The following is a 12,188-nucleotide window of genomic DNA, read 5'->3' as shown; positions in this document are numbered from 1 at the left end:
TTTCAGTCATTTTCACCGCTCCTTTAAAAGATTGTGTTGAGCTAGTAGAAAACTAAAGATGTCACTAAAGACATGACAGATATTTATCTTTTGGCTTTGTGTACATTAGAAAATATTGGTTATTTTTATATAAAAATATAGCGGGTAATTTTTTTAATCTCTAGATGCCTCTTGTTTGAATGTATGCTTTGTGAGATTCCTTGGGTAAGTAGTTGTAAATGAAGATGATTACTAATAGTTATGTGTAGAGTTAGAATGTATAATGTAAGGCCCATGTTCCACATCTACAGTAGCTTCTAGTCCATGATATGCATTTCTTTATATCACATTTTAAAGTTTCAAGGGAAGGTAGGTAGTCTACAATCAGTTTTTATTTATTAATGAATAATAGTTAACCATCATGATAGTTGTATGCTTTTCTCCCTCACCTTGCAATTTCAGAGCATGAAGATATACTAAGCAGTAAGAAGAAATGTCTTGTTCCATGAGAGGAAGGCACAAAGGAAAAATTGCCCCTAGGTTTAAAACTTTGGTACTACACAATCCATACAGTACTTCACAGTCAATACAAAACTTATTATTTGGGGTTAGACTCCCTTAGCAATACTATTTATATCCCATAACCAGTTTATCTATAGCTTTTAAGGTATTCTCTTTGAACTGTGTAGTAAATCCTTTTATTTACTTCCTCCACAGGTGTCAGTCATCTTCACTACACAAAAAAAAATGCCTGCACCTGGCACTGTATTACAGCATGCAGACAGGTTTTTGAGTGTAGTAGAGTTATAGATCTTGAAATGAGTCCAGATTTTCTGATATCTCCACTTTGAACATAACAGAAAATGCGCTTTTCTCACGTGAGTTATTTGATTTGGAAATTATTCATTTGCAGTGAGTAGTTCCCCATTGAAGTAGTTTTTCCTTCACATATGATTTAAGCATCTGAAGTAACATACCTCTTGTCCACCTCTCCTGAGCCTTAAGCACTTTTGGTGTGCCGCTTGCAGGAAGTTCCAGCCCTTTTTCCTAAGAAATTAGGGATTTACTTGGCAAGGAATAATATGTGGGAAACATGAAGTTCTTTTTGTTACTTAAATTTGTATTTTCTGCCTTGAAACTGTACTCTTTTCCTGTTGTGGAGGAAAACATACTTTTGAAGTTTTGTTTTAAGCCTTTGTTCCTAGAAAACAGATACAGTTTGTAAAATTATTTTTCTATGACAGTATTCCTCAGCCTTGTATAGAGATGTGTAAGCAAAGCTATGCAGGTTGGTCTAGTATGAGAACTGTCACCTTTCAAGTGGCACTTAGCTCTGATGCTATTCTTTTATTTGCTGTGGAATCATAGGTTACATGTAAAGGCCTAGGCATGGAGAGGGTAGGATGGGAGAGGAGGTCTCAGTGAGCACGCTGGAGGGTGGGAAGAGGTGGCAGGCAATAGTCCTCTCCTCCTGTCTTTGGGAGTTTAACTCACCACAACACTAAACAGATGGCTGCACTTTTCAAGTTAGGTTCATGTTTTACCTAGTTTAACATAGAAACAGTTTTTCTTGCTATAGTCTACTGTTTATATTTTTACTTCCTGGTGTATTGAAACATAACTGTATGAACAAGTAGTGGTTTTTGACATAGCTTATCTTCATATGTTAAGTGTAAAGTTGTAGTCAAGTTGAAACCCGTGCCACACCCTGTCTCACTGTCCTGAGGGCAGTGTTCAGGTGTTCTGCAGTGTTCTGTAGGGCTTTGCAGAGTTATTGCATGGTGACAGTGTGGGGAGGAGATGGACTCATGGTCTGAGGTTTGCCTGGCTGTACACAGCTAGATCCAGTGGATGAAACACTGTTTTCAACCAGAAGAGGCTGTGATTACTTTTGTGGCTTGAAGGCTTTCCTGCTCCTGATGAGCAGCAGGACGCCTGCTGCCCACTATCACTGGGTGTTTCTTAATGGCAGGAAAAGGCCTCGCCTGACTTCCTCCCCTAAAGTCCCCTTTAGCCCTGAAAACCGCACAGAAACTTGCTTCTTAGAAAGGCGTTGGCCTGGAATCCTTTAGAGGGTTGGTAACAGGGCTAACTTTAGGGAGGGACACAACTTGGGTGGGTTTTTCTGATTACCTCAGTCATGTTCTAATGAAATCTTTGAGTTGTGGAAACTTGCCCATCTATCCAAATTGCTTGCTGAGTCTGTTTTTTGGGCAACATATACATGACCAGCTGTGCCCAGAGACTGTCTTCTGGGGTGGTGGTGAAAGAGGAATATGGAGGAAGAGAGGGTACTGCAGCCAATAAAGTAAAGCCATTCAATGTAGATATGGCCTTCATCAATAGTCCAAAAATTAACTATTGGACTACCAGCACAGCAATATAAGACTACCTTCTTAAATGGAAGAGGAGATACTGTGCATTGAGCCCAGGGCCCCTGTGATTTTTAGTATATAAGATTTGCCTGTAATCAGACCTATTCTTCTTTCTCTTTATCAACTCGTCCTTAGATGCATTCATATCAATAGTACCAGTGATACCTAAGTTAGTGGTTTATTTTTATTTTTTTTTGTCAGTCGAGGGGCTTGAACTCTGGGCCTGAGTGCTGTCTCTGAGCTCTTTAGTTCAAGGGGTGGGCTCCATCACTTGAACCACTGTGCCACTTCTGGTTTTCTGGTGGTTAATTGGAGACAAAAGTCTCACAGACTTTCCCTGCCTGGGCTGGCTTTGAACTGTGATCCTCAGATGTCAGCCACTTGAGTAGCTAGGATTATAGGCATGAGCCAGTGGTGCCTGGCTTGTTTTGATTTTTGAATATTATAGGTATTATAATTGGAGAATATTTGTCAAAAATTCAAATACTTCTTTTTTTTTTTATAATTGAGTGTCCAGAATTACAGAGGAGTTTCCAATTTCCAATTCCACACTTGAATTAGCCTTGTAGATTATTATAAAGAAGGGTACTTTAGGATGGTATTTTACTTGATAGGGTTGTGTTTCAGTCTTAAGAACTGGGTGACTAAAAGCTGTAGATTTCTTGTCACTAGTGTGGATTTCTGTGAATAAGGTTATCAGTATGAATCACGATATGAACTGCATCAGTATTGATGTTCTGTAAATCCATTTAGAACATTTCTTTTCATCACAGAGTGGGGATTTGATTAGATAAGCACAAATACAGTATTAAGAAAAGAAAATATATAACTGTTAAAATTTAATTTTTTTTATTTTTTTAATTTTAATACTTTAAGCTATACATCTTAAAATACCTTTGGGAAGGTATCCCTCTTTTGTTAGAATTTTATAAAATGTGTCATTAGTTTTTTTTTTTTTTTTGTCGGCCGTGGGGCTTGAACTCTGGGCCTGGGCGCTGTCCCTCAGCTCTTCAGCTCAAGGCGAGCGCTCTACCACTTGAGCCACAGAGCCACTTCCGGCTTTTTTCTTTTTGCTTATGTGGTGCTGAGGAATCGAACCCAGGGCCTCAAGCATGCAAGGCAAGCGCTCTACCACTGAGCCACCTTCCCAGCCCCATCCCTCACTCTTCTTAATGTTGTAGAAATGCATTTAATTGTGTATCTGCATCTGCCCTCTTCTCTGTTCGTCTACCCCTTTCCCTTGATTCCATCTTCCACTGTCAGGTAACCAATCCTGGTGTTTTTGTTCAACCCATTTTTTACGAGTTATTTTTAGAAAAGGGACTTGCTTTCCTCCTGGGTGTGTGTCTGAACCGTGATTCACCTACTCTAGGCTTCTTGTCTTCATTGGGGTTGCAGACATAAACGTCTCAGCCTCCCCTCCATGGACACGATGTTTCTCAGCTTTTCTGCCCTCGTTGGCCCGGCACTGTGATCCTCCTGATCTCAGCCTGTGTAGCTGGGGATGAGAGGTACGTGCCACTGTGCCCATCCATGAGTTGAGAAGGGGTCTTTGAAAACTTTTTGCCCAGCTGGGCCTTGAAACCATAATCTTCCTATTTTAGTCTCCCAAGTAATTAGGATTATAGGTGTGAACCACCAGTGCCCAGCTAGTTCTCTTTTTATACTGAAGAGCTTTTGGTAATGATTTCTTGGCTCATTTACAGTATTTGTTCACCCAAGGACTAAGATGGAAACCTATAGTCAAGCTATCAAGGGCCTTTTCTTAAGTGCTATCTATTGGCTCATCACTGAACATGTGAATACATATTAATGTGGTCACTCATTGCACTTACTCATTTAGCAAACCTTCTGAACATGTGTAAGTGGGAGAAATGCCTAAGATAGTAGGAAGTCAAATCTCAATGGAGTTACTAACTTAACGTACTCACCATACACTTGGTGCCAAAAGGGAGACTTGTACGCATGGCCAGGGTTAGGCTAGATGACTTCTAAGGAGTGTGCACGATACAGTGCTGCTCCAGCACACTTCATGCCCAGTGACAACCTGATAGCTTACAAAATTAAGAGTGCTTGACTTGAGACGAGTGGGATAGGTGGTGTTGGCATTGATGCCATACGTGGTGTGTGGCAGGAAACAGGCTAATGGTGGTGTGTGTTTTCTCTACAGATCTTCATATCTAGCCACAGCAGTGGAGCTGTAGCTGTTTTCCAAAAGTGGAAAAAAATCTGAAAGATCAGACTTAAAAGCCAGAATAATAATATGTGATACAAATTTAAGGGTTATTACAGATAGCTACCTTGTAAATTATATGGAAGGGTCAGTAATAGGAAGTATTTATGTTGCTGGATATGGTGGCACACACATATAATCCCAGCAATTTAGGAGGTAGAGGCAGGAGGCTGTTGAAATCCAGGCCAGCCTGGGGCTACATAGTGAGATCTTCTGACAACAGCCAGGGTGGATGTATAGTTTCATGTCTGTAGAGCCCAGAAGCACAGCACCCGGGGCTCCATCCATGGCACCACTACCACCAAAAAGCTTACTGTGCCTGCTCAAGAAAAACAAATGTTAAAAATACTTCCCAGCTTGAATGAAGAATAGAAACTGAATGGAAAAAAGTTATTAATAGGGTAAAATTCTTTCATCATTTTGGGAATCAGAATGTGTCACTGTAACTTTACTGTCAGATGATAGAAAATTCTCCGTAAGAATACAAATTGAAAATACATAGTATTTTAAAAACCTTTATATATTGTAGTTGCAATTTCTAAAGCAGGAAAATACCCAGTGTTGGATTACAATGTACATTACACTCAAACTGATCAGAGAAAGCAACAATATTGTCTTTAAGTGTCCAGATAGTCTGGGTTGTTCCATGGTTAGTGTAAAATTACTTTTAAAGTGTTGTAATTTTTAAAATATACCTAATTTTTCAAATATTTTATGCTGTTAAAATATCTATTGCATAAATACTTTGTATATGTATTCTTAAAATTTCATGTGCAAAGATGTTATAATTTTGGATATATTATTTTCAAGTTGTTTAATAAGAGCCCCCAATCTCCTCCTGGGAAAGGTTAGTCTTTGCCTTTTCCAGGAACACGGCCCCTGAGCCTCCTGGGAGGCCCTTGCGTGCCGTGTGGCTGGGCGTGTAGACAGCGGGTACAGGGCTGACACCCACGGTAGTGGGACAGCTCCTCGAGCCTCTTGATTAAATTAGCACTTTTTGTCTTTCTGCTTAAGACTTGGTTGATTTAGCAAAATGTTGTGATGCCCTTATTAAAAGATGTTAGGCTTTAAGCACATTCTTAAAAAAAAAAAATTCCTCTCCTTGATTCCTCCATGGATCTAAATTAAGACTATTGGAAAACCTCAGAGGGTAGAGCAAGCATCCCCGACAGGAAGGGAGAGTCCTGTCCAGAGTCCTGCTAAAAATGAGGTCCTTTACCCTCTCGGCATTAGCGTCCTAGACGGGTGTCCTAGCTGCCATTTCAGAGTGTATAACCTGAAAACAAAGTTAATTTTGCATTATGAGAGCACATCACAAGCTATGTACAAAGTGTTCATTTGGTGTATTTTTTTATAAAAGAGAAAGCACTTTCATAACAAGTAGCATGTGTATGACTGATAGCTTTTCCTATACGTCGTGTCTGTTCAGTGAACTAAAATTGGGCATCCAAGTTTGCCGACGGCAAAAAAAACACTACAACCTGAAAGCACCTTATACTCTGCTGCTTACTCTTGCTTGTAATTGCACCTTCGCTACCCGCACACTGTCACATAGAGATTTTTGGAGCATTGCTTCATGTGGGTCTGGATGGATCAGTGGGCCTACAGGATCATCTATTTATATTGTTTATATACAATAATATATTGTAGACCAGTTGTAAGTTCATTTCTTTACAAATAAAAGCCTGGCTTTTATTTTGGCTGGTTATTGGTTGTTTTTTTTTTTTTCCTTTAAGCTTATGAGACACGGGAGATGTATGTAAACCAACAGAAAGCTTTACAAGGGGTTTGAACTGATTTAAAATATACAGACTGAATTAGTGTACTTCCTCGCTTATGGCCAGTTGGAAGGCCATGTGTTCCAGGGGTGCAGTCCCAGTGATGTGAAAGAACCTTCTTTGGCCACGCAGGACTGACTACTCTCAGTATACGTGTTATTCCTCCTGAGCTCCAGGTACAGTTGGATCTCTGTATTTTAAAATGAAGCAATGTGATTGTGATTTCTATTCTCAATTTTGTTTTTAATTGTTTGAACTCAGGGCCTGCCTACTGCTTACCAGCCAGGTATTCTGTTGCTTGAGCCATACACTCCCAGTCCTTTTTTGTTTCCAAGCAGTCTTTTTGAGTTTTTGCTTGGGGCCAGCCTTGGACCACATTTCTTCGATATACACCTTCCATGTTGCTGGGATTACAGAAGTGTACCACCATGCCCATCATTTCAGAATGTTTGGGAATTTTTAGGATTATTTGTATAGATTTTACCAATTGTGTATGTCTAAGCCCAAAATTCAATATGCTCCCAAATCTGAAACTTTTGGAGTGCCAGCACTTTTTATGTAGTTTCAGGCTAGGCATATGCTCTGCCTGTCCTTACAAAGCAGAAGATTTCCCATTTCCAGCAACATTTCTTCCCCCCCCCCCAATCCCTCCTCCTCCCCCCCACCCAGCTAAAACCCTCTTGGGCTCCCATAAAGGCTTACAGACTCGTTTTTTGTTTGTGTGTGTGCCAGTTATGGGGCTTGAGTTCAGGGCTGCCTGGACTGTCTCTGAAGCTTCTTTTGCTTGAGGCTTGTGCTCTCCCACTTGAGCCATACCTCTACTTCTGGCTTTTTGCTAGAGATAGGCATCTGATGGACTTTCCTGCCCAGGCTGGCTTCACCACTCTGATCTTCGGATCTCACACTTGTTTTTGGACATTTAAAAAATGATAGAGCCAGGCACTGGTGGCTCAAGTCTGTAACCCTAGCTACTCAGGAGGCTGAGATCTGAGGATTGCAGTACAAAGCCAACTCAGGCAGGAAAGCCTGTGAGACTCTTATCCCAATAAACAACTCAGAAAACTCAGAAGCGGTGCTATGGCTCAAGAGGTGAAGCGTTCACCTCGAGCTGAAGAGCTGAGGGATAGTGCCCAGGCCCAGAGTTCAAGCCCCAAAACCGACAAAAAAAAAGAGCCCATCTATGGAGTAGGAACTTTAGCCACAAAACTAGCATGTTTTTAAAAAGATATTAAATAATGAATATAACATGTAAGGATAAGCACTAATGATACACATTTAAGCATGTGTTTTTATATGTGTGTGTGTGTGTGTGTGTACACACACACACATACTGCCAAACAGGAGGCCTGAAGGTCTAACTCCAGTACCACCAATAAAACAAAAAAACATTAAAAAAATTTTTAATTATCTAAATTTAAAATGATCTAATCTTCCCCTTAAAATTTATATCAAACCATTTTAGGAAAAGTCTTGATTTTCTTGTTCTAAATTTGATAAAACATTTAAATTCATGTCTTAAAGTTGGCAATTTATATGACATTTTGCATCATTTGAGGGTAAAGCAAACATCAGTATAGCCAAATGTTAACTTGTTTATTTTCTGTATTAATAACAAATATTTATTTACACAGTGTTCCTGAAGAAGCATAAAAATTTCAAGACTACCCAGTAAATAATAAAGCCCCAAAGGCACGTGCTGAAGAGATGGAAAAGTTAGGGAATAAGCTTCCATTAGGGTTCTGGCCTGAGCGGTCATTCTTTCCAGTTTGTAAACTAGGATTTGTATTAGTTTTAGCATGGCAACACTAACAAATTATTACTGATATAGGCTTTTCAGTTTGTTCAAGATGATGAATCATAAGTGGGATGAAGCAGCATTTCCAGTTGACAAAGGGATCCACAGGAAATACAGAATCTTTTAAATAAACTTTATGACAATTAAACCAACAAACTATAGCAATGAGAAAACTATTGACAAAGTACAGCCAAGGGATGTTCATCTCAATGTACGCGGGCATCTGCACACTGAGGAAGAGCATGACCGCCTGAAGCAGCACAAATGGCAACCAGGTTCCAAGGAAGCAGACAGTGAGCTTGGATGCAAGAGTCTTTTTAGCGTTCCCAGTGTAGCTACAGTGTGGGGAAAAGGGGAAATACAGGATGGTCTCGTTCATATAGGAAGTTATTCTCACAGCCTGAATCAAGGTCAGGACTTCTGACCAAGAGGTTATAAACGCCCCAGCTAAAACCATCATCATAGACACGGAAAGCCAGTAACTCTGAGAGCTGACATAGGACGGACACTGGTAAGAGACTCCATGTGCCTCCAGGCTTTGGTAGATAGTTGGATCTCCCAGAATGTAAGCCAGGACTGAAATCCAAATTAAACTTACTACAGACAAATAAAATAACCTTTGACACTTGGATGATAGTTTGGCGATCTTAGAGAAACTCAAGCAATAATCTATATATGCTATTAGGAAAACTGGATAATGCAAAAAGCCATAAATGAGGGAAGCAAGCTGAGTCAACAGGCAGATGTGGTATCTAGTAAACCTAATGCCTAAAATTACAAAATCCCTGAAGTAGGATATAATGGAAATGTTTACTAAAAGAAAAAGATCGATGAGTGCTAGCGAAATGCAAAAATAGTCCATAAAATTTTGGTTGGTGGTTTTTCTTCTCATTCCTAGCGTGAGGATATTTAATAGTATTTTCCCAAGTATGATCAAGAACAGCATACAGTCAACATCTAGGGGTCGATTTGGTGCATGTAGCTGGTACTGAGGAGTGTTCTCTGAGGAAAGGGCTGGCATAGTTAAGTTTCAAGAAGACCTACTGAAATCTGTGGGATAAAACGCCACTTCCATCTTCCATTCCTGCAAAGAGTGAAGAGCGGATGTTATCTTGATGCTGTTTATGTGAGCACATTACACAGCAAGTACTCCTCCCAAGTAATGAAACGTCAGTAGAAAGTATAGATCCACTAAGAATGGATCTACTTTGATCATTTTTTGAGACCCAGATGGTGCAGAACTTGGAGGTCTTTCAGCCCAAATGTTACATGCTATACATATGTACATATGTATGTATGTGTGTGTGTATATATACACATATAAAACTTCTATATTAACTTGTCAAAGAGAAAAGGCATACTGCTGGAGCCAAGACCCATGCCTGAAATATGAGTGTCAGTGCTCAGGGCCACCACCATGGCCCCCCTTCCCTGTCCTGATCTCCTGCAGGCAGTGACATCCCCAGGCCGTGCCTTAGCCTAGCCATCTCCACACCTTTCTGTCCAGATGGCAGCTTTCTCTGAAGCTCAGAAACTTCAAACTGGCAGTTTAGCTGAAAACAATGGGGACGGAGCTTTGTAGCTGTGCCTTCAGGCATGGCAGCTGGAGAGAGAGGGAGGGAGGGAGGGAGGGAAGGAAGGACTGAGCTCGGATTCCTGCAAACCTTAAGTGGTAAGTAGGTGAAGGATGTACAAGGCTGCAGGCTTAGTACCTAGCAGCCTCCCCACCCAAATAAAGGGAGGAAAAGGAGCCACAGTTGAGGCTCAGGTATTTTGAAAGCAGATAGGAGAAAATAGAGAGGAAAAGATGGAAGGAAGAAGATTGAAGAAATGTAGCTCAAGGTAGAATGCTGCTGAGCATGCGAGTCCTGGCTTCCACCTTTAGTGCAGCAGAACTAAGACAGATGACAAACTCCACCTGTGTCAACAGCAGGAGGTAGGTTAATAGTAGTATCTAGCGAGGAACCAGTAGCTCATGCCTGTAATCCTAACTACTCAGGAGGCTGAGATTTCAGGATCGAGGTTCAAAGCCAGCCCAGGCAGTAAAGCCCATGAGACTTACCACCTGTTAACCACCAAAAAAGCCGGAAGTGGAGCTGTTGGCTAAAGTGGGAGAGTGCTAGCCTTGAGCAAAAGAGCTTGGACAGCGCCCAGGCCCTGAGTTCACGCCACCAAAAATAAAGGAATCTGTAAATATGTGGTACATCTTCCAGATACAGGATAGCAGAGAAATTACAGAGGTGTCTGCAGCAATTAAAAATGTTTCTCAATGTATGAGGAAGAGTTACTTTTCTAGTAAGAACTATTAAGTGCAAAGGAGGCCGAATGAAAATAACAGCAGAGATGGAAGTGCATGTAGCTCAGTGGTAGAGCTCTGAAGGCCCTGGGTTTGATTCCCAGCACCATAAGGATAAATAATAAAGTGCTCACTCCTTAAAAAATGTGGACTTAAAAATCTTGTCCTCAAGGATATTCAAGGTAATGACTTTATTAAAACATGTCCCCATCCCCCCAAAAAGACCAGCAAGGATGAACATTAATAGAAGAGAAAAAGCAATGCAAAACTGGTTCTTCTGAAGTGGATAGAGACCACATGAGCAATGGGATGTGCAAGAAAAGCGAAATGGAACGTTCTTCACAGCCTCTAAAATGACAGCAGAGAGACCTATGTGGTGACGGTGGAGGTCTGAAGAAGCCCTGTACCATAACTAATGTCCTGGGCCCCCTGTGACCTCAGCCCCATGGAGCTGAAGCTGGGGACAGGAATTTCCCCCACAGGCAATCTCCGTATGAACTCAAACCCCAAATGTGAATGCTGTGTGCACTCTACAGTCTGCTGAAAGTGTTACATAGCACATATTTAAGGACACTTAAACTTGGTGCTGAAAAGCATATACGGTATAGTCTTGGACCCATAAATTAACTAAAAACAGGTGAAAAGCTTGCCTTCCCTGCCTCCATTTTGTACTTTGTCTTTTATTCTAAGTTATTCTGTCCACAGTCCCTTCGGCCACCTTGGAATCAATAAGGGAACCCCCCCCCCCCGCCCAAGGGACAGCAAAGCCTTGCAGCACAGACTCTCCCCCATCTGAGGACAATCCCTGCAAGGATAGGGCACACCCGGGGAAGACTACACCTGCAACCTGGACTGTTTAACATGAATACTCCCCACCTGTGCCCAGTTCCTCGTACCCTGAAGATGCTGAAGAGGAAGAACTAAAATGCATCTCTTCTGTAGCATGTCCGATCCACATAAAGCATTCTTTCTCGGCCCTTTACCCTGTCTCTTTGGCATATAGGGGTGAGGGGCTGAACCTGACATGTGGAACTCCTGGCGTTTGGGTCTGGGGTCTTAGGTGCTGTCAACATATTCCTTTCTTAAAAGGCTTTCCTGTCACTTCCACCATGCTTCATGTCTGGTCTGGATGACCAGGGCTCACGGGCGCGCTCACTCTCTGCCAACGCCCTCCAACACCGCATTGTCCATGCTCATGTCTTCACTGATTTGAAGTCATAATCAAGCTTAAAGAGAACGGAGGAGGGAAATGCCTTCCAACACACATAAAATTAGAATTACCCTCATACCAAAACCAAAGTCATTTGGTTAGAAATCAGCATCCTGACGGGGCATCACTTGCGAGACAGAGGCAGGAGGATCCAAAGTTCTAGACTGGCCTGGGCTAAATAGGGAAACCTATCTAAAGAAACCTAAGTCCATCAACCAACATCCCTAAGAAAATGTTAGCAAGTTCAATATCAACATATAAGAAGAGTAATACATCATAATCAATGCATGCTTAGCTTAACATTAGAAAAAAACATTCATGTAATTGACCATTTTAACAAAAAAGGAGAAAAAATATATAGTGGACCGAATAAATGCAGAAGCATTGAACAAAATGCAGCAAGATAAAAGCTCATTAATAAGCATTAGAAGGGAACTTTCCCAACCAGAAGAGCATCTAAGAAACACCTAGCACTGGGTGAAGGGAACTTTCCCAACCAGAAGAGCATCTAAGAAACACCTA

The 12,188-nt window shown here is 41.2% G+C and overlaps 1 protein-coding gene across 1 annotated transcript in view; it reads right to left on the bottom strand.

The window, feature by feature from the left end:
- Positions 1-7,909: 7,909 nt before the first annotated feature.
- Gpr160 (G protein-coupled receptor 160) overlaps positions 7,910-12,188 on the bottom strand; it is a 29,022-nt gene continuing 24,743 nt past the window's right edge. Inside the window, exon 4 of the mRNA XM_013016167.1 lies at positions 7,910-9,244. Coding sequence (XP_012871621.1) covers positions 8,171-9,181 — 1,011 coding nt within the window. The 5' untranslated portion in view covers positions 9,182-9,244 and the 3' untranslated portion in view covers positions 7,910-8,170. The remainder of the gene's footprint in view (positions 9,245-12,188) is intronic.

This window comes from Dipodomys ordii, unplaced genomic scaffold, assembly GCF_000151885.1.
Source record: "Dipodomys ordii isolate 6190 unplaced genomic scaffold, Dord_2.0 Scaffold30, whole genome shotgun sequence".
Taxonomy (NCBI): domain Eukaryota; kingdom Metazoa; phylum Chordata; class Mammalia; order Rodentia; family Heteromyidae; genus Dipodomys; species Dipodomys ordii.
Note: the sequence above shows the minus strand (reverse complement) of the source record. Positions and strands in the feature narration are given on the sequence as shown.